Genomic DNA, 27,205 nt, shown 5'->3' with positions numbered 1-27,205 from the left:
TAATTTAATTTAATTTAATTTAATTTAATTTAATTTAATTTAATTTAATTTAATTTCATTTCATTTAATTTAATTTAATTTCATTTAATTTAATTTAATTTAATTGTCAATTCCTACCGCGTCCCACTCCCGTCCAGTAGGTGGCGGCATTACGCCTCTTATCTGGTTTGCCAACTGCCAATAAACACCGAGGAAGAAGAAGATTTACGTGGGGAGCGAATCTAATTGGACACGCTGGCACCACGTGATGAACCCGGAAGTCGTGTCAGTCTCTTCCTGGGGGCGTGGTCACGGCTCAGCCTCAGTAGTGAGCTCGGAGCTACAGTCTCCTCTGCTACTATTCACTGAAACCAGCTTATTTATCAATGAAACTACTGCAGATTCTTAAATATCGTTGTGACGTGTTTCAACCAACCATGGCTCCGCGACACCTTTCACCAGGTGAGTGCATGAACAGGTGTTTATTACAGGTGAGCCTTCAACGTAGAGAAGGGATCGTCTGCATACTGTCACACTCTGCATGCTTAATTACTCTTAATATCTTTATATTATGCACCAGATTATTTGTAAGATAAAAACTTTTTGGCAATAAATTTTATTCTGGTTTTGATAATGTTTACTTATTTTTACTAATTTAATTGTTTGAATGCAGTAGTTCTTTACTGTTCTTTATTGCTCATTTGCTTATTTATAATACTTATTTTGATCTTTTTTTTATTTACTATGTCTCTTGTTTGTTATCTTATTTTTTTTAGTCTCTCTAGTAAACAATTCCCTCAGTGTTTCCTCACTATTTTATTTAATTTTTATTTATTTTAATTTAATTTTATCCAATTTAATTGTTTCCTCACTCAGTGTTTCCTCACTATTTTATTTTATTTTATTTCATCTAATTTAATTGTTTGAATGCAGTAGTTCTTTACTGTTCTTTATTGCTCATTTGCTTATTTATAATACTTATTTTGAGCTTTTTTTTATTTACTATGTCTCTTGTTTGTTATCTTATTTTATCTTATTAGTAGAGGTTTCTAGAAAGTGTTTTTTTTAGTCTCTCTAGTAAACAATTCCCTCTGTATTTCCTCACTATTTTATTTAATTTTAATTTTTATTAATTTTATTTTATCCAATTTAATTGTTTCCTCACTATTTTATTTTATTTTATTTTATTTCATCTAATTTAATTGTGTCCTCACTCAGTGTTTCCTCACTATTTTATTTTATTTCATCTAATTTAATTGTTTGAATGCAGTAGTTCTTTACTGTTCTTTATTGCTCATTTGCTTATTTATAATACTTATTTTGATATTTTTTTTATTTACTATGTCTCTTGTTTGTTATCTTATTTTATCTTATTAGTAGAGGTTTCTAGAATGTGTGTTTTTTAGTCTCTCTAGTAAACAATTCCCTCTGTGTTTCCTCACTATTTTATTTTTATTCTTTTAAATTTTATTTTATCCAATTTAATTGTTTCCTCACTATTCTATTTAATTTTATTTAATTTTATTTCATCTAATTTAATTGTTTCCTCACTCAGTGTTTCCTCACTATTTTATTTTATTTTATTTCATCTAATTTAATAGTTTGAATGCAGTAGTTCTTTACTGTTCTTTATTGCTCATTTGCTTATTTATAATACTTATTTTGATCTTTTTTTTATTTACTATGTCTCTTGTTTGCACTATCCTCTTTGCTGCTGTTGTCTTATTTTATCTTATTAGTAGAGGTTTCTAGAAAGTGTTTTTTTAGTCTCTCTAGTAAACAATTCCCTCAGTGTTTCCTCACTATTTTATTTAATTTTTATTTTTTTAAATTTTATTTTATCCAATTTAATTGTTTCCCCATTTAGTGTTTCCTCACTATTTTATTTAATTGTTATTATTTTTAATTTGAATTGTTTCCTCACTCAGTGTTTCCTCACTATTCTATTTAATTTTTATTATTTCTAATTTGAATTTTTTTTAATTTCATTTTATCTAATTTAATTGTTTCCTCATTATTTTATTTTATTTTATTTCATCTAATTTAATTGTGTCCTCACTCAGTGTTTCCTCACTATTTTATTTTATTTTATTTCATCTAATTTAATTGTTTCCTCACTCAGTGTTTCCTCACTATTTTATTTTATTTCACTTATTTCATCTAATTTAATTGTTTCCTCACTCAGTGTTTCCTCACTATTTTATTTTATTTCATTTTATTTCATGTAATTTAATTGTTTCCTCACTCAGTGTTTCCTCACTATTTTATTTTATTTTATTTTATCTTTCATTTAATTTAATTTTATTTTATTCACTCAGTGTTTCCTCACTATTTCATTTATTTCATTTCATTTTATTTTATTTTATTTTATTCACTCAGTGTTTCCTCACTATTTCATTTATTTCATTTCATTTTATTTTATTTTATTTTATTCACTCAGTGTTTCCTCACACACTGTTTCCTTGTTGAGCTTTGTGGTCATGCAAACCTCAGATACTTTTTCTTCTTCCTCATGACTCTCACTGAAATCACATTAGGACGGGATCTTTGAATGCTCCGTATGAATGAGACGCATAGTTTGAGAATTGTTGAACAATTTTTTCTAAGCTTAAATATTCATAACTATAACTATATGAGACAGTTCAAAGGTCAATCTCAGGGGATAAAATCATCCAGGTATTTTGTTTTTGATTGAGGAAATTAGTCTCCACGGATCTAAACCTAATCCCTGAATAGCTTCTGTTCCATCCAGTGGTTTGACCTTTTTTTTGGGGACAAATCTAAAATGGATTCAGTGTTTCCACATGAACGACTCTTCACATCGGCGTAGATTAGATTCCCCGCACTGATAAAGGAAATGTGTTTTATTTTAAAGCTGCTTCGCCTGTTTCTGCGGTTATTTCCTTCTTCCAAACCAGCGATGAAGATCACCAGGAGCAAACATAAATTATGACTGTTGTGCAAGCAACATTATTCACAGCACACGAGGCATAACTCACTCCAAACGTACCATATGACCATATTAAATAGAATTTAAAAAGGCCGTTTTTTAACTCCACCTAAAACACAGCGGGGCTACATGAAATCACTTCCATCAAACTTCACGGAGAACAAAGAGGATCTGTTTTAACCCAATATTCTCTGGTTTTAGCTCAGATATAAAAACAACAAATCCTTCTGCATGAAATAACAAGTCTGTTTGTATAGCAGCTTTTAAATGGCGGCTGGTTTGACACAAAAACCAAGAGGAATGTTGAAAGTTTGGGTCAACTGGACTCCATCTGATAAGAATGGGATATTCTCGTATCTGTTAATCTATGCTCTCATTTTTATCTATTTCTATCAGTCATGTGAACATCTTACTGACTATCTTGTTTGTAAAGATTTGGGAAAAGAGCCAACAACCTTCAGTTTAAACAGAGATCACCTTAAACTCTTACATTTTGAAGAGCAAAAATTCTGCTCGCTTCCCTGGTCAAGTTACCAGAATTTCGACACAAAGATTACCAGCAAAATGTAACCATGACCAATAAAAACAAATATAAGAATTAGAATTTCCCTGTATTGTACCGAACACGCCCGCTGATGTAGCCGTCTCTGTTTCCTGTCCTGCAGCTCGGAGCGTCCGTCATCATGAACTCTGAGAATGAGATCCTGTTGAAAGAATACATCAAGATGATTACTGATATGATCGTGCTGTGCGCCACTTTGGCGCTTTCCCTCTCCTTCTGGCTGCTCTCCGTCACCATCAGCAGCTACTCCGGTAAGTCCAAAGAATATGTTTTGATTTTAGTGTAAGAATTATTTCTATTTGGCTGTTTGCAGATTATATGAAACATTTTGTGAAAGTTTCTACGAGGAACTTTCGTTTTGTGTTGATTTTGGCGGCCCCTGTGGACTAAAGTGGTAGTGTTTCCTCACCAGAGTCCCTTTAGAAAACCTCTCATTTTACTGCAGCAGGGTCTGACAGTCTGACCCGCTCAGTCCTGGTTCTGGTTCTCCGGTGCCTCCCTTCCCTCCAGAGGGTCCAGTAATACGGCCTGGGTCTCCAGCATCGGCTCCCAGCTAAAGTTTATACCCCACCGTCCAGAAATTGCACCCCGTTGAATGTACTAAACTCAGGACTAATATGCCCTTTTATGCAGAAAAACTGAAGAAGATTTTGTGTCTCCTTCAAATGACTTTCTCGTTCCCACAATCTTGAAAAGCGACTGATCTTTCTCAGGTGGAGCAATGTCACTGCGATTATTCACAATGGCGGTCTGAGCTTGTATGTGTGTCTGTTCTCAGGAACGCTGCAGCCGGTGTCGCCGTGGCGATGGTTGTTCTCCATCTTGGTTCCCCTCATGCTGGTGGTCAGGGCGCTGAAGAGGAGCAGTCTGAGCTCCTCCGGAGCGCTGGGAGGTGAGAAGACGATGTGTAATGTGACGAAACCATAGATAATCATCACTTCCTCTCAGCTACGTGAACGTTTTTTTTTATTTTTCTGGCCCACAAAACGTGGTGTCCTGAGAAAAAGATAGTACTGCATTCATCCTGAAAGAACATTTAGAACAAAAGACGCTCAGTATTCACAGTAAGACGTAAGTAAGTGAGAACAGGATTAAATATGTTTCTGACATCTTTAAAACTGGGCTGTCCAAACGTGTTTGATGGAGTCACGGACAAACAAAGGTGAATGTGTAGTTTTCAACCAGTTTCACTGCAAGGAAATAAATGTTTCTGAACCATGAAACCCCAACTGCCTTAGAAAATGAATTTAATTTTCTATCAACATACTACGTCACACCACTAAAAGGTTTGACATCACAGACGTTTATTGTTGTGCCACCAAATACAGAAGCTTCAATCTTATTTAAAATAATGAAATAATACTGTATCTCCTAAATTATTATACGTGTAAACAAGAAAAGGTGAAACAGGTTTCTGCTCACATCTTAAGGGTCGTCATAAAATATATATTAGTATATAATAATACAAAAATTGACAAACAGGACAGGAAATGGTGGAATATGTTTTTGTTCCAGGAGGCTAAAAATTCATAATTTAAACTTTAAGATTATACTATAACATGTAATGGAAGTGAATTCATGCCTCTGATGAATATATGAGCCCTGCATTTCTTTAAACGTTCACTTTCTAACCTTAGAGTTAAGATTTCCAGAAACTCCAAACTTTGACTGAAATTGAATTTCTCAGACATGGTAGACATACTAAAAGCTAAAATCAGGAACTGGAAACTGCTTCCCTGCTCAATGATTGGCTGCGTCAATGCTATAAAAAATGGAAATGTTCCTGCACCTTTTCCAAAAATCTATTTACCATTGTCTTTTGTTAAACCACTTGATTAAGCTACCCTGATCAGACAAACCCCTTCTCATCTCTAAAGCCAAACAACAGGTCAGTCATTGTGATGAATGATCTGCTTATTGTAGCAGCTGATGAAATGAGTCATCATCAACTCACTGATGAGATTTTCCATTTAATTTGACATGGAGGTCATTTTTGTTTGAAGTCTTGTTGGTCACATTTCAAATGGCACCGTCGAGTCCATTCAACTTTGATCCCATGACGCCGGAAATGTTACTTAAGCTTTTGTTTTGACATTTTGTGGCCTCAAATTCATCCTCAGGACAGAGTGCGTCTTTGTGACAAAATAGATCCATTTCATATCCATAACAATCCAAATGATGGCGTCAAATGGTCTTCCACTGAGCTGAGGAACATATGACAACATTGTTAATGTTTGATTTATTAGAACTCGTAAGGAAAAGGGTATCCTATTACAGATTTACTATTTACTGACATCTTATTCATCTAACATTTCACAGTTTAAGTCGAAAGCCTGGAGGAAAACCATGCAAAATGTACAGAAGCATCAGTGTTTTCATTGTGTTTAGCAAAGCAGCAAGATTAAAACAATATTCAGTTTAATAGAAGATTATTTTAAAACAAATCTTACTGGATCAAAAGATGTTTCAGTTGGTCTTATATCCAGAAAAACATAATTATTGTAAAAATTTGAATTAGGTCAAACAAAGTATTGCACAGTTATGTACAAAGGAGCTACAGAAGGAGCACTGCTGCTATGGATAAGACAAATGTTAACAAGCAATTAAGAAAGCCATGACATTTAAAATCTTTTATAAAACACTAAACTACACACAAGAAACTCTGACAACACTTGCTCTTCTTTCTCCTACTCTAACTCACGTTTCCACCGTTGTCACATGACACAATAACTAACAGACCTGATCAGTAACAGTGGTTTGAATTCTGTTAATAATGTTTGTTGTCCGCGGGAAAAACCAAATACTTTTAGTCGACGTTCATTAACGGTGAGGAGCGATTACGTTACAGTCTGACGTCTGCAGCCTTCTCCTTCAGTACGTGAACAATATGAAACATTTCTGTTTATTAGTCACCGAGACACAAAAGCATGGGTAAATAGGGTCCAGGTTGAAAAATGCTGAAGTTTCCCTTAAAGGATTTAAATTTAACAGATGATCAAGTGAATGACTGATTTCTGAGCTTTAAGAATTTGTATTTATTCCAAATATCTTGTATTTATTGCTCGGAAAGTACTGCATTTTGTATAGATGACCATTTATTAGAGAAGAGGAGCTTTCCTCGTTTTTTATTTCTTTGTGTTGTGCCAATACAGCAATTTAATGGTGTTGAGAAACTGAAAAGAAACAACAAATTGTGGTGAAAAAAAGGCTTTTTCAGACATTCAACAGCTATGAGGTGAAGTCCAGTTTGTAGTCAAAGTAAAATAAGTGTTGCTGTTAAACTACATGACTTCTACAGTATGATGGGAATGTAGTAGTTTATTGTCGAACGAACCATCAGACTGCTTTGTAGAATCAGTTTATCTTTAAAGTCTTCTCCTCTGACGTGAAGCGTTTGTTTCTCAGCTCTCTTCGTAGGATTCGTGTTGACGATGGCCAACTACAGCTTCTTCGCCTCTCTGCTGGCCTTCTTCATCACCTCCTCCAAGCTGACCCGCTGGGGAGGAGCACAGAAGAAGAAAATAGACGCCGAGTACAAAGAAGGTGAGAGACTCCGAAGATGTGCTCGTTGTTTTATTGTTTTTATCTATTCAAAGTATTAATGTTTATGTTTGTTTTAGGGGGGCAGAGGAACTGGATTCAGGTCTTCTGTAACGGAGGAGTTCCCACAGAGCTGGCACTGCTTTACATGATAGAGGTACACACACACACACACACACACACACACACACACACACACACACACACACACACACACACACACACACGTTTTAAATCTGTTTGCAGTAGTACAGTCAAAAGTACAATATTTACCTCTGAGATGTAGTGAAGGAGAAGCAGAAAGTTAAAGTACCTTGAATTTGTACTCCAGTAAATGTACTTAGTTACATTCCACCTCTTGTCTGTATCTGAAATTTCAAAATAAAATCCTGCTTTTGATCGGGATAGTTTTCTGTTACATCCAGATGTTTATTCCTTCGTCAGTATTTCATAAATAAATGTATTTTTGTTTCAGGTGGGTCCCGGTGAGATCCCCATTGACTTCAGTAAACAGTACACGGCCTCCTGGATGTGTCTCTCTCTGCTGGGAGCGCTGGCCTGCAGCAGCGGGGACACCTGGGCGTCGGAGGTGGGGCCTGTTCTCAGCCAATCACGGCCCAGACTCATCACCACCTGGAAGGAAGTCCCAGCAGGTGAGAGTCACATGGTTTTATGTTCAGCTACAACAATTGTTATTAGACTTAACATTCCCTAACCTAAATATAGATTTTATTTACTAATAATTAAAAAAAAATGTATTTATACAGCACCTTTCATAACATAAAATTCCCAAAAGTAGATACAAAATAATTGAAAGTAGTTAAAACTATATTAAGATGTAAAAACAAGTATAAAATAAATAGTTAGAAAAAGGTTGAATTAATTAAAAGTAAGATTGTAAAAATATGTTATCTGTGATGGGAGTTTTTCAAACCGTTGGTTTACAGTAATCTAGACACAAAAAGCATAGGTCAACTTTAAGGAAGAGAAATATTTAGATATTAGTTCAACATAGATTTATAATATATATTAACAGCAGTCTGCAGTTCAACAGATTTTTTTGACACATGACTGTTGGTCTCTGAGGAGCTCAGAATTTAATTAATGTACATTGTACATTAATGTCCATTTTTTTACCTCGCTTATTCTTTAGAGCAAGAATTTCTAGTTTGTCCAGTATCTATTAAGATAAGAGATAAGATAATCCTTTATTAGTCCCACAGCGGGCAAATTTGCAGGCTATTCTGTGTATTTGTACCAGTTACAAGACTCTTTTTTTTTTTTTTTTTTTTTGTTAGAACGTTTCTTGCGGTTTCTTAATTGCTCCCTTAAGTCCCGTCTGCCTGACGCATCATAGAAGTAACTGAAAAGTGTGGAACTAACTGAGCATCTGCTGACTGCTGCTCCGGTACTGATCACAGATCTGCTGCAGCGCCTCACCGCCATAGAACATGAAACATTAAGACGTGTTTATTACTAAAAGATAAAAACAGGAGCAGTAAAATCATTTTCATGTCACACATCCACTGGTGGTTGACCACGAGGGGACGGCAGGATGAGGGCTGCACTTTGTTTCATCAGGTCGTTTATTTAAGTAACTAGGCTGAGATACAGTCTGCTGCCCTGAAGCTACTACACGTTGATGGAGGACGGAGGAGGCAGACGTTCCAGAACAAACTGTTTATTTTTATTGAGGCTTGTATGTTCAGTAAATTCCTAAAAGTAATGCTTTTTCCTTAAATCTGGCTTCTTGTGGTCTGTTTATATTTGGATCTACTTTCTCTCCTACCAGGAACAAACGGAGGCGTCACTGCTGTCGGACTGGTCGCCAGTTTCCTGGGCGGGCTGGCGGTGGGTGCGGCCTACTACGTCACCCAGCTTCTGATGGTGGAGGACCTGAACCTGGCCGACCCCCAGTGGCCCATCATGGTGTACGGGGGCGTGGCCGGCCTGCTGGGGTCGATGCTGGACTCTTTCCTCGGAGCTCACATGCAATACTCCGGTAGGAACAGAAGCAGATTATTGTCTTTAAATTGTTGTTGTTTTTTATCTAAATTTTCTTACACTTAAATTGACATCTTTATATTGATCGATTTGTCCAAAACCAAAATATATTCAGTTAACTACCAATGAGAAACGATCAAATGTTTAGATTCAAGAAGCTGGAAATAGAGATTTATTTTCATACTTTTTGCCTGAAAACGACTTATTTGCTATAATTGCTAATTCAGCTTTCTGTTGATTGACTAAATTTCAGCTCCAATATGTTAACAATTCCTCTGGCAGTTTATTGTGGAGCAACAATACTCCCCCGCAATCTAAGTGTACACGTATTCTATTTCTACAACTGTCTGGTTAGTTAGGGGTCCGAACTGATAATTGACAGAAAACAAATAACAATATTTTCATGTGAAAACAATTATTTTCATGGTTCCAGCTTCACAAATGTGAAGATAAGCTGCTTTCCCTTTTACTAATTTGAATTAATAACTTAGAATGTTGACGTTTGTTGGTTACAAAAGTCAAATATTGGGACAACGTCCACTGACTATTTGTTTGTTTAAAGTAATAGTACAGTATGTTGAAAATGTCATATTTTTATGACATAATATACTCTTACTATACTATGACTTTGAATAAACAAAACTATGACATACTACACTATGACTTGTTTACGAGCCTGTAAATTGAAACTTCACTGACAGAAGATCAAACTGCCAGAGTCACTGACTGTACGTTCCTGTCGTCTGTCTTCAGGCTTTGACGCGAGCATCGGGAAGGTGGTGAGTCACGAGTCCGCCACCACCCGACGGATCTGTGGGAAACCAATCCTGGACAACAACGCGGTCAACCTGTTCTCCTCCGTCCTCATCGCACTCATCCTGCCCGGGCTGGCGTGGGGGATGTGGCCACGACTGATCTGAGACCAGCTGCTGATTAAAAAGACATTTGAGCAATCTGCTGGACATAAAGACAGACATTCTTTTCATGTTGGACGCTTAAGAGACTCCAAATATGATGGAGAGGAAAATTAACACTAAAAGATGGAAACATTTGAAAGTGTTTTGATGCAATGATACGACTGACTGCCTAGACATTCATTGAAAATGTTTGTCTCAATTGAACAGATTGTAGCTGATGAACTGAGGATGTTTATTGAGGATGCCACCAGACATGCAATCAATTTGATCCTCAGTCTGCACAGTATGAAATTACATCTCATGGAAAGTTATTGACTGATTTGTAAATGAACTGGTCCATTCTGAATAAATGGTGTGTTTGTTTGTCAAATTGTCTGCATGTCGTAAAAAAGTCAAAACAGTCACCGATAGTATGTCAAGAAAAAGTCATAGAATAGTATGTCATAAATAATGTATAAAAAGTCAAGTTAAAGTATTTCATTAAAAGGAATAAAATGAAGTAACAGTATAGTATGTCATAAATTGTATATAAAGTCAGGGTATAGTATTTTTATTAAAAAAATAAAAGTCATAGCATGGTGAGTCATAAAAATGTATAAAAGGAAAGGTCAAATATGTCATAAAAAGTAAAAAGTCAATTTTAACAAGGCGGTGTAAGATATCAAATTCAATGTTTATTATTTTAGACAGGCAGAGTTATTTTATTAAACAGCACAGGAATACAACAACTTCAGCTTTTGGAGGATTATTTTGCAATATTTTCCAAATAATTGCAGCAGACATTGCGACAGGCAGCATTATATGCTGATCCCTGCATCCAAAACAAATGAAAACAGACATCCTTAAATTTAATTGTGACAATACATTTGATTTCAGGCATATTATGTAACCTAAGGACAGTTAGCGTACAGAAAATAGCACAAAAAAAAGTATTTAATACAAAAATTGTCTTAACCTCTAGATTGTGCATAAATCAGTTATGTGTGATAATAATGAAAATGTAATATTTTTAATCATATATATCCTTATTTGTACTGTTCTTTTTTTAACAATGAGCTTTCATACATAATAAGCCCCAGACAACTTACATTTTGTTACTTTAGGCCACAGTGTGAACGGAAATAAAAACTATCCTTATATTAGGTATATAGTTTGGGTTTGACTTGAGATTTAGAAAAAATAATATTAATAAAAAATTGGTAAAGTTAAAGAACGCACTGAAATTTTAATTATTTTTATTTTATCCTAGTTCATTTTAACTACAATTGCTATCACATTTAGTCCATTTTAGATGCTGAAATTCTAATGTTTGCTTAATATATATAATATATATATATATATATATATATATATTATATATAATATATATATATATATATATATATATATATATATTATATATATATATATATATATATATATATATATATATATATATATATAACTTTTGTCATTATTGAGACTCCTTAAAGTACACACCAGGCTGTGTATTAATGGCATTAAATGTCACCAAAATATCAATGTGTTCCTCCACAGTAAAAGCACAGGTTTAGTGACAGTAGCACTGAGGTTACATGGTACATCGGTTATACGGGCACTGCTGATTGCGAGGGGGGTGTTCAGGCAGTGGTGGCGGTATCCTTCCTGGCAATCTGGCAGGAGAGAATCATGGAGAAGACCATACCGAAAATCTGCAGAGAGAGAGGAAACATATTAAAGAAAGCCATGACACTAAAATATACTTTTGTTAAGTTTTGTCTTTACTTAAAACACTCTCTATCTGGTATATAATTCAATGTTGTAAGACTTTAAATGAATCTCCCATCGTGGCTTGGCACAGTTCTATACATGTTTAGGTCTTAATTTGTTTTTTCTGGGGAGTTCTGTTCATAAAGAGTAAATATTAATTATGGCGTACCCCAGGGTGCGACCCTGGGCCCCCTTGTTTTCAGTAATTAGATTATATTACCTTAAAATAAGAAAGATGTTTTACCTAAGTACAAAGAAGCAATGCCACAATGTACAAATACTATTTTACAAGTAGAAGTCCTGCATTAAAAACGTCACTTCAGTAAAAGGACAAAAGTATCAGCATCAAAAGTACTTGATTGTAAAGGTTGAGTTCATTTCAAATCATTACTGGGTAGCTACGTCTATAGTCACACATCATACTTTATATTTGTTCATTATATTTTGTACTATTAATCTGAATATGCAAAATAACTTAAACTGTCCCAAACATATAATGGAGTAAAAAGTACAATATTCACCTCTGAGATGTAGTAGAAATATTAAATAGTTTAAATAAAATGGAAATATTCAAGTAAAATACCTCCAAATCTTTTCAAGAAGATTTTTACACAGAAAGTTTTTATATATTTCAACTCATCCACAAATGTAGTTATTTTCCTTATAAAAAATACTTCTTAAATGTGTATTTCAATCTTTTGTCAAGCACTTTGTTTTGCATCTTTTTGTGTTTTGGTTGTGGCTCCATGATGCATTTCTACAAATACTTTTAGCAGCGGTTTCTGGTGGGGAATTCAAGTGTGTGTGTGTGTGTGTGTGTGTGTGTGTGTGTGTGTGTGTGTGTGTGTGTGTGTGTGTGTGTGTGTGTGTGTGTGTGTGTGTGTGTGTGTGTGTGTGTGTGTGCTATTGTGGACACAGAGGTCACGACCTGTTTTTGTTTGTCATGTTTCCGTTCTCACCAGCAGGATGTTTTTGTTTGTCAATGAATCATCCATCACTTTTTCCTTTAATGTAAACTTTAGCGATGGCGGAAAATGCGATTCCCAGCACCACCTCCATGTGTTTCTCCATCAATTCGATGATTTTGTCGGAGCAGGGCTGCAGGAGGAGAGCATGACATCATCATACTGAACATCACATGAGTGTCTAAATCTAAAAAAACTGACTCTTGAGTGATGATGTAAAATAATCAAAGCTATTGAAAGAACACATCTACAGTTTAAGTTGAGTTTGGGTGGAGCGCCGGCCTCACCGTGGAGTAAATGGCGTTGGACTTGCAGGTTGTCTCGGTGGCGTTGCAGCGGCAGGAGTCTGGAACTTTAGTCCAGTCTGACGGTCCGTTGACGAGACCGCAACACTTCAGCTGGAAGGAAAAACACACAAAGACACAAACACACATGAGACTCTAGAAGACTTCTACATCTCCTTTGATTGTTTGTTTATTGTTATTTTAATTATTACTATTACTATTATTAATAATATTACTATTGTTATTACCAGTATTTATTACTATTATTACTATTATTATAATTATTATCATTATTACAATAATGATAATAATTATTACAATAATTATTATAATTATTACAATAATTATTACAATAATTATTACAATAACTAATACAATACTTATTACAATAATTATAACTATTATTATAATTATTATAATTATTATAAGTGTTATCATAATTATAATAATTAACCATAATCATAATAATAATAATAATAATAATAATAATAATAATAATAATAATATTATTATTATTATTATTATTATTATTATTATAGTAACTATAATAATTATACTTTTATTATTATTACTATTGGTATTATTATAATTAATAATTTTAGTATTATTATTTTACTTGGCTATACAATAAATGAGGTCTCTACCTCAATGTGTTTCCATTTTAGAGCTGAAACAAAAATAAACTATTTTGATAATTGCAAAATACCAAATATTCGATGGTTCCAGAGTCTTAAGTATGAGGACCTGATACTTTTCTTTGTCATGTTTTGGTGAATATATACATATATATATATATGAGCGTTGGTCTGTTTGAAATTTTAAAAAAGGGAGATTATAAAGAGCATTTTTCACATTTCTGGACATTTTACAGACGAAACGATTCGTCAATATTGAAAATTGTGACATGCAGCGTTAAATCTTATTCTTTTTAATCATAAATATGTCAGGTGACAAAACACCAGGCTCCAGTTTTCCCTCTTGATTGGTGATATGGTAATTGTGTGTGTGTGTGTGTGTGTGTGTGTGTGTGTGTGTGTGTGTGTGTGTGTGTGTGTGTGTGTGTGTGTGTGTGTGTGTGTGTGTGTGTGTGTGTTACCTCTGCCTGCAGTTTCTCCAGGTCGTCCTTCACATTTTGAGGTTGCGATGACAGAGGGGTTAACTTTGTCAGACGCTCCTTCACCCAGTCCTTCACCTGCACACAAACAACATAAGAAATAAGGATTTAATAAACTGATCCTCCAAACAAACCTACAAAACTGCAGGTTACACAAGGACGACATCACTTCCTGTTTTACCTTCTTCTCTTCCACGGCTCCCAGGATGCCCAACGCCAGCAGGAGGATGAAGATGACGAGGAGGCTGACGAAGAACTGAGTGAATAGAGGAGGAAAAAGAAAAGGAGGGTTGATGTTTGAAGCATGTTATGACATGAAGATGACAATTATCATCTTCTCTACATGAAAAGCTGAGAGGGGCTTTCAAACAATAACAGTTAAATCAAAATGTTTACCATTAATTGAAAAAGTGGCTTTTATTTACATCCTAACTCCAAACTATGACAAATTCTACCAGGATTATTTTAACATTTCCGTAAAAAAAATATGTAAAAACATCATAAAAAAGCTAACACTTTAGTATAGCAACAAAAATTATAAAAATGTCATACTATAGTATGTCATAACAAAATAAAAAAGAATTGCATAAAACTTTCATGATATAGTATGTCAAAAATGTATAAAAGAGGTAATAAGAAGTTATAGGAAAGTAGGTTGAGTATATATTAAAAAAAAGTCATAATATATTATATTAAAAAAGTCATAAGAAGTCATAGTATAGTATGTAAAAAAAAAAAAGTAATAATATAGTTTGTCGAAAAATCATTAAAAAGTCAGACTTTTTATAAAAGGAAGAAAATATGAATTAAAGATAATATTTGATAAAATTAGAGTAATAATGTTTTTGGATTTGTAGAGTAGGGGAGAAACAAAGTCATAAGTCATAAAATAGTTTGTCAAAAAAGTCCTACATTTTATCGAAAAAGTAAATAAGTAATCCCAAGTCATTATAAAGTATCTTAAAAATGGTCATAAAAAGGTCATTATATAGTATATATTAGTTATAGTACAGTATGTTAAAAAGTCATAACAATTCATAGTATAATATGTTTAAAAAAAGTAATTAAAAGTCATAAAAAAATGATCAAAAAAGTCATAAAAATTCATTATATAGTATGTCATAAAACAATATATATATATGTTAAATGGAATAAATAAATGAATATGATGGTTTCTCACTATCAGCAGCATGCAGCGGCTCTCTCTGATGGCTCCACAGCAGCCCAGGAAGCCGAGCAACATGATGATCACCCCGATGGCGATCATCAGGTCGATGCCCGGTATAGCTTCATTGGTGATCTGATGGGAGACGATCAGTAATCAATCAGTATTCATCACTGGTGACAGCAGAAATATGATCTAATAATCAATAACATTTGGATTGTGTGGAACAGGAGGAAACTGATGCTGATGCTACGTCTCTAGAAGTCACAGTTACTATATTACTGTTTATGTTATGTATTTTATATGTATGTTATATTTGAGAATCAATGAGTCTCACCACGTTTCCATCCTTGTGGACTTTCAGGTAGATGGAGACGCCGAGGATGATGCAACCACTCAGCTGTAGACAGAGAGAGAGATGACATTTAAATACAAAATGTTTACAAAAAAACATTTATTGTGGAGAAAACCTTCAGAAACTCAAACTCCATGATGTCACCTTTACAGATACAACATTTATTAACAAAATGAAAACCATAACTTTTAATTTTTACTTTTAAAGAGGAAACCATAAAGTGCATATTTGGATGGATAGGAAAAACAACACAGAATGTAAATGCTAAAGATTCTACCAACCCATAATAATTCATGAACAGTCACTGATTAGTTTGGGTTGCAGAGTGGAGAAAGTAGATTTTAGTTTCTTTAATAAGCAAAAGGTTATTTTCTAAAGCAGGGTACACAGATTAAAAAATATGTAGATACCTAATTATCCTTTAATAAAATTAAAACCTTGATGTGCTTTTATAAAAGCCTCCACTATTCTGCTTTCATTTATATATATATATATATATATATATATATATATATATATATATATATATATATATATATATATATATATATATATATATATATATATATTATTTACATTTTACCATTGTTTGTTGTTGTAATACTGATTTTGGCCACAAGAGGCTGAAGTGCACCACTACCTGGTGTTTTAAATAAGACTTAAAGCATTCTTGTTTTCCATTTACTCTTAAAACAAAATATTTATTTTGCTTTTTCAAGGTCTGTAAATTAAGAACTCACATAGAAGAAAACGTGAATGTTTTTAGTCGTATTTATAAAACAAGGTTTCTTGTATATGATTCTTTTTCTCGTTTGCCACTCAAAGCTTCAGTACAATAAATCAAACTGGACCAAACTGGACCAGAGGCAGAACAAGCAGCTGCTGCTCAGTGTGGAGGATCTGGATCAGGACTCCCAGAGGACTACATGGAAAGAGGCTTGGGTCCGGGTTCAGGACTGAGGAGATGTATTATTCAACACCGACTAAACCATCAATTAGCTCGACACAAACACGCTGCTGTGAATCAACAACAGCAGAGAGAAGACAGAGCCGGAAACCAGAAACCAGACCACATCGTTACCGTGGAGACAAAACACAGGGCGGCTGATTACAGATTAATGTCCATTAAATGGATGTAAATGAAGAAAAATAGTACGATACGCTGTGCATATACACAATATTTAGGAAACTACTTGTTAAATTTAAAGCTGAAACTATTTTTTGATAAATCGATGAGTTGAAAGACCGAATATTTAACAGAACTATTTTTATTTTTATATATTTATATATTTTTTAATATTTTTTCAATACATAAATAAATTAAACATCTTGTTTAAATTCAACACTCTTCACAATTTGTTGTGAAAAGAGAGAAATAATTTTCAACTTTTTTGTATGCTTGACAAAAAAAAGCAATTTTTCCAGTTTTCTGACATTTTCTAAGTGAAACAATTAATCAACAAAATAAAATGCAGATTAAACATTGAAGAAAATAATAATTATTTCACTCCTAAGCTTCACCTTTTGATTTACTTTAATAAATTGTCCATATTTTCCATTTTCTTTATAATGTTAATTACTTTTTGTTACATTTCTGAATATACAACATTTATTCATATACTAGAAATAAACACTAAAGTTTACATTAAAGGAAAAAGTGATGGATGATTCATTCAACTTCTGAATGAACGGAAACATGACAAACAAAAAGAGGTCGTGACCTCTGTGTCCACAATAGCAGCACACACACACACACACACACACACACACACACACACACACACACACACACACACACACACACACACACACACACACACACACACACACACACACACACACACACACACACACACACACACACACACACAGCCACCACACCCTGAACTAAGTTCTACTCTTAGCTAAAGGCTGAATAAATAGCAGCATTCTCAGGATTTCCTGAGTCCCACCCATACAGCACACACCTGACCAGTGAAACCAGTAAAACCAGTAAAACCAGTGAAACCAGTGAAACCACAGGGATTTATTTTGTTGAGGTAATCTCTTCAGCAGTGATGAAATAAGTACTCAGGTGTTTTACTTAAAGCTAAGGCTGGTATTTTATAAAGCAACCTCTGAAAAGTGAATCCAAAGCTTCATGTGTTAAAGCTGCATTCTCTCTCCTGTCCACCAGGGGGCGACTCCTCTGGTTGTATAGAAGTCTATGAGAAAATGACTCTACTTCTCTCTTGATTTATTCCCTCAGTAAACATTGTAAACATGAGTTTATGGTCTCAATCTCTAGTTTCAAGTCTTCTTCAATACAGCATGATGTTCATTTAGTAAATGATGCTCCATTTAGAGTCAAACAGACCATAAAGCAGGGGATGCTTGAGGGCGGGGCTACACACTACCGTTTGTCCGGTCTGAGAGTTGTCGTTGTTTTTGTCTTACAACTTTAACCTTTCACAGTGTTTTCACTTAATGAAAGTGAATTGTAACATTTTGGTGACCTATAAACCAAGATGGCGACGCCCAAAAAATGCCAACATGAGGCTTTGAAAATGGGTGTTGTCGTGGTGACTAGGCCCACTTCTTAAATCGAGTCTATGATCACCAGTTTTCCACAAGCTGCTAGCCAGGCGGACATGAGTTAAAATAGATTTTTCTGTCTGTAAATATAATATTTCAGTTATTGTTGATTTTCTACTGTTTTTTTATTGCTTATTTATAATATTTGTTTTTTTATTTTCATTTTTTACTTTTATCTTGTCTTTCTTTACTATGTCTCTTGTGTGCACTTTACTCTTTGCTGCTGTAAGCCTGCAAATTTCCCCGCTGCGGGACTAATAAAGGATTATCTTATCTTATCTTATCTCTTATCTTATGATGCTCATCAGCATGATCTCGTCCAAATGGCATATGAATGAAAAATAAAATACAAAATCCATCTTAAAAAGGAACCGAACAGAGTTTTGGTCGTCAGCAGGAGAGTTTCAGTCCTGAAGTTCAGATTGTTTAAACAACAAACTAACCTGCTGGTGGAAACGCTGAGCCTGAGGAAAGAAAGCTCCATTATCTGCTGACTGGTTTGTGTTGACACGTCGGCCCTCATGAAATACAGAGTTTAAAGATAACTACAACTAAAACAACTACATCTGTTTGATCATCAGATTTCTTCTTTGGGTGTTTCATGTGTATGTTTCTTTTGTATTTTCTTTTAGTTTTCCAGCTACTTCTGGAGTTTCATGTATTGTATTAGCTCAAGCTGTAATATTTTATTTACTTTTACATTTCAGAGGTAAATATTTTACATTTTACTTCACTGCATTTATCTGAAAGTTACTTTATAAATTAAGATTTTCGCACACAAAACATATGAAGAGTTTATAAAATATGTTGTTTAGTTATAAATGAAACCCCTCAACAGTTAACTACTGTCAAGTACAGATGAAACTGAAAATCTGCCGATCGAGAGAAAATTAATCTGAAACTTATTTGATGGTTAAAGTCAAATGTTTTCCCTGGAAAAACATTTGCTGGTACCAGATGTAGTAATGTTAATAATAGTAATATATTAGTAATAATGTTATAATGTTAATTAAATAGTCATGATTCTAATTTCTGAGTAATAATGTTAAAATTTTAGTTGTAATGTTAATAGTGTTATTGTATCAGTAACAGGGTTAATAATGTTAATTTATATCAGTAGTTATGTTAATAATGACAATGTTTTAGTGATACTTCTAACAATGTTAATGTATTAGTAGGTATGTTAATACTGTTAAAGTTTTAGTAATAACGTTAATAATATTTATGTATTAGTAATAATGTTAATGTATCTTTAATAATGTTTATAATGTTTATAATGTTTATAATGTTAATGTATCTTTAATAATGTTTATAATGTTAATGTATCTTTAATAATGTTTATAATGTTTATATGTTATGTTTTTAATAATGTTTATAATGTTAATGTATCTTTAATAATGTTTATAATGTTAATGTATCTTTAATAATGTTTATAATGTTAATGTATCTTTAATAATGTTTATAATGTTAATGTATCTTTAATAATGTTTATAATGTTCATGTAAATAATGTTTAAATTTAATATATCTTTAATAATGTTTATAATGTTAATGTATCTTTAATAATGTTTAAATTGTTAATATATCTTTAATAATGTTTATAATGTTAATGTATCTTTAATAATGTTTATAATGTTAATGTATCTTTAATAATGTTTATAATGTTAATGTATCTTTAATAATGTTTATAATGTTAATGTATCTTTAATTTTTATAATGTTAATGGTTCTTGTTAATGTTTGGACCAAACAAACAGTAATTCAGACGACATTTCTCACTATTTTCACCATATTTACAAACCAAACAATCAATCGATTAAAAGAGAAAGTCAGCTGATTAATTCATAATAAAATAATCATTATTTAATAGTTCACAATTATCTCCAGCTCAACAGTAAGATCCTTCTTTTAAATGAATCTATGAGTAAGAATAATCTAATGATAGAATATATGATAGTAGAAGAGTCACAGTTGAAACACTGTTACTGAAGGAACATTTCACATTAACAGAGTACTTTTAATGTGTGGTAATAGTACATTAAGCAAAGGAAAGGATCTGAGTACTTCCTCAATAACGATATGAGATTGTACTGTTGAGTGATTCACCTCTTCTCTTCTGTTTTATCAATGGAAAAAAAAATACCACCCATACAAAGCTGGTGTTTACATTTAAAGCTGGTTACCAATGGTTACGGGCCACACAAACACTGAATGAAAAGCCTCCGCACAGAGTTGTGGATCGTTATCACCCAAACATATGCATAGTCAAAGCAGTGGGATTCAAACCTGCGTCACTGTAACATGAACACAGAGAGAGAGAACCTGCAGAGCAACATAGCATCACAGGTCTGAAAAACAAACACACCCTCTGAGCTGGAAGGGGCTCGTCAGCTCTGAACCCAGATCAGAGGGATAATCTGGATTAGAAAATGATCAAGATTACATTCATCCCCACTGTAAATCAGGATTACAGTTAATTAATATTGTTGATCAGCAATCCATCTGATTAGGATTACACCTAATTGGGATTACAGTTGTTAGACATGAGTTAATTAGAGTAACAGTTAATCAGGATTACATCCGATCACGACTTTCGTAGATCGGGATTACAGTTGATCAGAAATATAGATAATTGGGATTTAAATTGATTTACTTGGAGACATTTAATTAGTAAATTAGCTAATTAGGAATCTAGTGGAGCAGGATTACAACTGATAAATCATTTGATTCAGGATTAAAACTATTTATGAATATAATTAATCAGGAACACTGTTGATCTGATTAACAGTTTATCAGGATTCACTTAGATTCTGATTACATTGACATGGAATTGCAGTTAATCTGTATTAAAATAAATCAGGATTACATTGATCAGGATTGAGATTCATTCAAATCACAGTCTACCACTATTACATCTGATCAGGATTAAAGGTGTAAAAGATTTAATTTGATTTGGATTGCAGTTGATCAGGATTATAAAGGATTAGGATTACACTTGAACTGGATCACAGTCAATCGGGATAAATTCTAAGATTTGTAAATTTGCAGATGAAGATTACAGTTGACTAAAGAATTGATCATAGCTAATCAGGGTTAAATCAAAGTTCATTTAGATAATTACTGATCTCCATTATAGTTAATTCCTTTAACAGTTGACGGGGATTACAGTTAAGAAGGATTACCGCTCCAGTATCTAGTCTCTTTAACTTGCCTCTTATTGTTTGTTTTTCCTGCCTTGTGTATAAATCTGACTTTATAAATAAATAGTACATGTTTGTGTCTTAATGTACAGACGTTCCCTGTATGGTTCATGTAATAAAAACTGCAATGTTGAGGTTTCTTTTGTTAACTGAATAGCAAGTGATTCTAGGTGCTTGTTCTGTTGGTTATAATAGAGAAGGGGCGGCTCATTCCTCAGCAGTGACTCAAAGGCTGAGCGTAACGAGTACTGAGTCATTGTGTAATTGAGATACAAACTGATCTGCTGGATTAGTTGCAGCGAGCACACGAGTAGGTGGCATTACGCAATAACCACAGACAAAAATTCAACAGTATCGCAACTAATTACAGGTGTGTACAGTCAAGAGCCCACTAAGCCTTTGGAAGACAAGCTATTGGGTTTGGGCACTTGTAGAGGTCTCAGAGGCTCTACAGACATTACCTTCGATTCAGACGCTATTTATAGAAGGTTGGAAAACTGGTGGTTGACAGTTGGACATCAATATGAGCCAGACTGGATCCATAAAGAGTATTTAAGACTTGGTATTTGGCTGTCGCCATAGTGTTTTCTGGCTATCACCATCTTGGTTTTGGTTAGTGGCCATCTTGGTTTTAGTCAGCCGCCATCTTGGTTTCTGGCCGTCACAATTTTGTTTTTGGCTGACACGATCTTGGTTTGGTTTTGTTGTAGATTTGCTTAATTGTAAATATCTTCTCACATATTTTTACTTTCTTTTGTATTTAGTAATTATATCAAATAGCCATGTTCTGAAAGTAAAAGAAGCAGACCTGGGCTGTGTTTTGTACTTTGACTAAATACATTTAGTTTGTATGTATTTAGTCCTTGTCCACCTGTGTTTTGCTGCAGTTTTATTTATGTTAAGATCATTTCCTGTTGCAGGAATGGTCCCTGAACGCAGCATCTATTATTCATAGGGTATATGAGCACTCTGCTACGAGGCGTTAATGTACAGAGACAGAGCTGCAGATAATTGGTTATTTCTTGACAATCAAAGGCCATAAGAGCTCTGCTGTTTGACAAGACGATCGCACAACTGGAGCCCTTTATCTGTGGAGAGCTCAGCCACAGAAACCACAGTACACTAATACTTAAAGATTGCCAAGACAAACAAGAACAAGTCAAGCATTATGTTACATATACACAACTGTTGAAGAGTTACTGATGTCCTGCCACCAAAGATTGATAGTCACATGTCTGAGAGGACATCTCTTTATGTCTGAATGGTCTTTGCTTTAATTTGGTGCATTGAGAATAAAACGCTGTTCAATGGTTCAACCAGACTGACAACTTCAAGAGACAAAGAAATCACCTGACATTGGGCAAAGAAACCGGAAGTTTAGATTAAAACAGGAACAGCTTTCTGTTTCAGTGTCAAGAGTTTCACAATAAAGGCATCCAAGAACAAGCTGGAATTAACTTCAGCAAAGATCTTCAGACTTTACAGCAGAAATTGAAGGTGATGGGTCTATGGTTAGTATCAGCTGAACTAATCACAGTTTAAACCTCTTCAATCAGAAAGACTCATTTACATTTCAATGATGATTGAGGGTCACAGAAACGTATTCAACATCAAGTTAAACAGGATTCTCCCCGTCATGTAATACTGTCTGGAGGTTTGAATCATTTCCTTCAAACTATTTCCAAAGGAAAGAAACCATCTGTTGTTTGAATCAAACTGTTTTTATCTGTTAGAATAGTTATTATTGGTTGAAAGAAGAGAGACATCCATATGACAGCAAATAGGTAGAGAGAAATAGATATTTTCTACAGCGTCCTAGTTTGTTCTTCTTCTTTTGCCCTCACGAAGCATCACTTAGCAACTAAAAGCTACTGCAGAGCCACTAGTTAAAAACTTTAATAAGAGCCGTGCCCCACCCTCACCATCTTCACCATCATCATTAGGTAAACACATCATGTCCACTATGTCCGCTGAGTGGGTACAATTAAGTTAACATCGACTCAACATCATTTCTGGGAACACGAGAGAAGGACTGAAATAAACACAGCAGGCAGCCGAACTGACGCTCAAACAGCAGGAGGTTATTTTAAACGGAGCTAAAGGACAGTTGACAGAAAAACAAGATGGATGAGATGTAGCATATTGATTTTGAGGAATGTTTTGACGCCTTACATTATTCCAATCGATCAGCAACTGATCATCATCAGCTGAAATTTGTTCTACATAGTTTGATCCACGGTCTCAGAAGAGTCGACCAGATGGCGGAGACGATTTCTCTATGAGCAGCTAAAAGTTGTGTCTCTAAGAGAGAGAGTGGAATATGTTGTCAATTCATGATACTTTCTCATCTCTTAATTCCAATAATTAATGTACAATGTTGTTAGGACTAGTTAGATAAATAAATAATGCTACACAATAAATAGAAGGCTTTCAATAGACCCGGTGATCGTTGATCGTATCGGTGAATACTGCTTCCAGCGATCGGCCCCAGAAATCCGCATCAGAGCACCCATACCGTTTTTGTTAGTTATTAATCCTAATTTGAGCAAAAAAAGAGAGCTGGGCCGACCCACAACAAGAGATGTGATTGGCTGAGAGACCAAGGAAAACAAGTCCCCAAATATTCCTCTTATTCAAGACAATGCCAATGTGGTAAAGGAAAGAACAAGCAAGGGTTTACGAGACAACGGAGGAAGACGAATAAAGGCCATGTGATACTTTTCAGTAGCATTGCTAGCTTGTCTTCTTGAACTGTACAAATGTGATCAGTGAGAAAGTAGGAAACAAGTCTGCGCTTGAGAAATGAGTATACCTAACATGGAAATGTTTGTAAATCAACATGCCATGTCTGTATATTGGATCAATTTAAACATTTTCAAATATAAAAGTGATAATTATGTGTTAAAACTTGAAGCAAGCCAACCTCCATCTAAAATATGATATTATACCGTTCATATTCATGCTAACATAACTAGTTTTATCTGTTTTGAAAGCTTAATATTTTTAAGCCTAGCTTGGCATATGGACTTGAAATTAGAGGAAACTGCTAGTCTATATCCACCAATATAACACAATTAAATAAAAACAATACTCTTCCCAACAACCCCAACGTCGTCTGACAATCCAACAATCTGATAACCTTTTTGTTGCTCCATCTAACTGCTGATGAATCCACCGCCTCCCATTTAATGAGCTGCCTCCTTCTTCAGTACCTCTCCTCCACCTTTTATTATGTCAATAACAACATTTCTACAGCACTGTTAAAACAAACCTTCAACAAAAAGCACCTTCAGGTTTCTGTTGAGCAAGAACTTAATCTAATGGAGTAATAGATTAACCAACATGGACCATTTGGTACTAATTGGGGAAATTCCCGAGCAGAGAATGTGAGGAAATACAGATGTGTGAAGCAATGTGTGTGGGATTCAAACCAACTACGCTCAAAACATTAACAATTGCCGAGGAGTAACACAATGCTGCAGATGTCAGACGCGATGATGTGAGGCCGAGCGGCCAGCCACGCCCTGAAACTGAGCAACCCTTTTTTTGTTGGTGGGGGGGAGAGGCGGAGGCGTAATGGAAAGCCGACACAACCTGTTTGACACTACTGACCGGTTGACTGGAGGAACAAAAAGAAGGGAGAGGGCAGCTCTGCACAGAAACAACTGAAAAATAAAAATTTGAATAAACAGAACTAAACACAAACACTAAAAATAGATCAAATTAGATAGATAGATAGATAGATAGATAGATAGATAGATAGATAGATAGATAGATAGATAGATAGATAGATAGATAGATAGATAGATAGATAGATAGATAGATAGATAGAATATTAAATAAGTAAAACGTCTAACGTCTGCTCAACTTGAGTTGAGTGAAAAAATATAATTATCTGCTACATCAGCCTTCGAGACACATTCTAAAAGTACAACACATTCATAAACTCTGCAAAGAATGAATCTTGCATCCAAAAATCCAAACAATTTAAGTTAGAAAACTCCTCCAATGACGAACCAAATAAACCGGAAACTAGATCAATATGATTTAAACCTCTCTTTAAAAAAAAAAGAAAAGACATGATTAAGAAGTTTAAAACAATGTTAAAAAATGTCACAAACAACTATGTTTTTTTCCCCAGACTCACCCAGAAGAGCAGGTTGAAGAAGAAGAGAAGGAATTTGATGCATTTATTCACAGCCATGGCTCTTTTCTTTATTTTCTGGTCTTTATTCCTACGTCCTCTGCGGCTTCTCGCTCTTGACTCGCTGCCTTCTACAGAGAGAAGCTTCCTCCAGAGTGGTGGCAGAGAGACTCCCTCAGACCAGCCTGTTCTACCTGTTTCCCCTCAATGAGGGTGCGTCCCGTTTTGTCCTTCCTCCTTCCCTTTCCTGATCCCTCTTCTTTCCTACATTTACTTCACTCCTTATCCTTTATAGTAGATTCTTTCCCTACCTGCTCCCTTCCTTCTTTTCATCTTTCTTTCCTATAAATAAAGCCGAGCCCAGCCTGTTGGACTCAAATCAAACAGATTGAAAATCTCTTCTCAGGTAAAAAATACGATATATTTGTGTATTCTAATCCCCCAAACTACAACGGCAAAAAAATTTGGTTTTCTTATTGTCAATTGTAAAGGAAGTATTCAGATCCTTTTGGTTTTACTCAACTCTTAGGCACTGTTGATCCTGACACAATGGTCATTTTAACCTGATCAAAGACTCTGAATTTACTCTCACAGAAATTTGTGTATTATCTTTTAATTTTCATGTAAAAACATGAAGCTGAAGTTGTAAAACAAGAGCATTGACACAACGACATGGTCTTTAAAAAGGTACAATCAGTGAAATATGACTCTGTACTCCCATCTAGTAGCAGCTGTATGAAACTACAACAATCAGCACTGTTTTTTATTAACTTCCAAATGTTCCTGCTAACTGCCAGTTAGCAAAAAGACAGATACATCCCTCCAGAGATTAGACCTGAGGCTTAAGTAGAATTATGTTCAGTGTTTCTATCCAGCGTCCCATTGGAAACTGTTGAGACTCGAGACCAGCTGGTTAATATTTAACTTAAAATTCAAATCAATGTTTGACAAACTGATGATTATCAAACTGAACAACTGTTCTGTTTGCTTGTAGTTGCTAGTGTGTTCGGTTTCTGCCTGTTGTAGAACCAACGGGTGTTTACCAAAGTAAACTGCTCTACAGAAGAAAAAAGACTGATTTAAAAGTGTTGATAGATGGGAAAGAACTGACGGTGAGGGTCAACAAGCTTGAACACCTTTGATATTTTTCCTGTGGACATGGATTGTTACTGATTAGAGGATCTGAGAAGTCTGGCTGTAGAATATGTACGGAGGAGAATAGAGATGTAGTCTGGATGGATTGGCCATGCAGAGCTTTTAAAACTAATGAAAGAATCTTAAAATCAATTCTATATTTTACTGGAAACAAGTGAAGCTGTGTGTTGAACCAGCTGCAAGGGAAGACTGATGACTCCTACATAAATGACTCCCATTGACTCCTTTGTTTTAAGGTAATACATGTCAATTTAAGATTATAGTTCTCCAAAAGAAAGAAAAAGTTAATTTTTTTCTATTTTCAAAAGATACTGGTTATGAGAGTATTAATTAGTTTGTCCAATGCCCAAGCAGAGTCAAGAATGACGCCTACATTTCTGGCGTGTAGACAGAGAATTGAAAGCAAAATAGGACAAAGAAAATTAAACCAGTAGCAAACTTTTATGGGCCGAGAATAAAAGGATCCGTTTTACTCTTATGTAGACGAAGAAAATGTTTTGCTCTTCAGCATTTCTCATCTTCATTACATTTAGAAGCATAATGAAAATTA

The 27,205-nt window shown here is 34.4% G+C and overlaps 2 protein-coding genes across 2 annotated transcripts; one reads left to right on the top strand and one right to left on the bottom strand.

Annotated features, from left to right (window-relative positions):
- Positions 1-258: 258 nt before the first annotated feature.
- On the top strand, positions 259-10,322 carry tmem19 (transmembrane protein 19). The gene is made up of 8 exons (XM_054624799.1): positions 259-441; positions 3,595-3,742; positions 4,270-4,383; positions 6,897-7,034; positions 7,112-7,188; positions 7,507-7,684; positions 8,824-9,033; positions 9,789-10,322. The coding sequence occupies exons 2-8, from the start codon at positions 3,613-3,615 to the stop codon at positions 9,953-9,955; spliced, it is 1,014 nt and encodes a 337-aa protein (XP_054480774.1). The 5' UTR covers positions 259-441; positions 3,595-3,612; the 3' UTR covers positions 9,956-10,322.
- A 1,249-nt stretch (positions 10,323-11,571) lies between these two features.
- On the bottom strand, positions 11,572-25,653 carry LOC129112814 (tetraspanin-8-like). The gene is made up of 8 exons (XM_054625047.1): positions 25,504-25,653; positions 15,567-15,629; positions 15,245-15,364; positions 14,246-14,320; positions 14,047-14,142; positions 12,954-13,064; positions 12,719-12,799; positions 11,572-11,643 (listed from the first exon to the last, which is right to left on the bottom strand). The coding sequence occupies exons 1-8, from the start codon at positions 25,558-25,560 to the stop codon at positions 11,572-11,574; spliced, it is 675 nt and encodes a 224-aa protein (XP_054481022.1). The 5' UTR covers positions 25,561-25,653.
- Positions 25,654-27,205: the final 1,552 nt, after the last annotated feature.

This window comes from Anoplopoma fimbria, chromosome 23 (genome assembly GCF_027596085.1).
Source record: "Anoplopoma fimbria isolate UVic2021 breed Golden Eagle Sablefish chromosome 23, Afim_UVic_2022, whole genome shotgun sequence".
Lineage (NCBI taxonomy): Eukaryota > Metazoa > Chordata > Actinopteri > Perciformes > Anoplopomatidae > Anoplopoma > Anoplopoma fimbria.
The sequence above is the reverse complement of the archived record's forward strand: the minus strand, read 5'-3'. Positions and strand labels throughout refer to the sequence as shown.

What these genes read in the sequence shown, in the direction of transcription:
- tmem19 (XM_054624799.1), top strand. Translation starts at nt 3,613, where the DNA reads ATGAACTCTGAGAATGAGATCCTGTTGAAAGAATACATCAAGATGATT. An exon ending in CTCCTCCGGAGCGCTGGGAG is followed by an intron (nt 4,384 to 6,896) that starts GTGAGAAGACGA and finishes TTTGTTTCTCAG; the next exon opens with CTCTCTTCGTAGGATTCGTG. An exon ending in AGCTCACATGCAATACTCCG is followed by an intron (nt 9,034 to 9,788) that starts GTAGGAACAGAA and finishes GTCTGTCTTCAG; the next exon opens with GCTTTGACGCGAGCATCGGG.
- LOC129112814 (XM_054625047.1), bottom strand. Translation starts at nt 25,560, where the DNA reads ATGGCTGTGAATAAATGCATCAAATTCCTTCTCTTCTTCTTCAACCTG. An exon ending in TCTTCAACCTGCTCTTCTGG is followed by an intron (nt 15,630 to 25,503) that starts GTGAGTCTGGGG and finishes CTCTGTCTACAG; the next exon opens with CTGAGTGGTTGCATCATCCT. An exon ending in GAGCCGTGGAAGAGAAGAAG is followed by an intron (nt 14,143 to 14,245) that starts GTAAAACAGGAA and finishes GTTTGTGTGCAG; the next exon opens with GTGAAGGACTGGGTGAAGGA.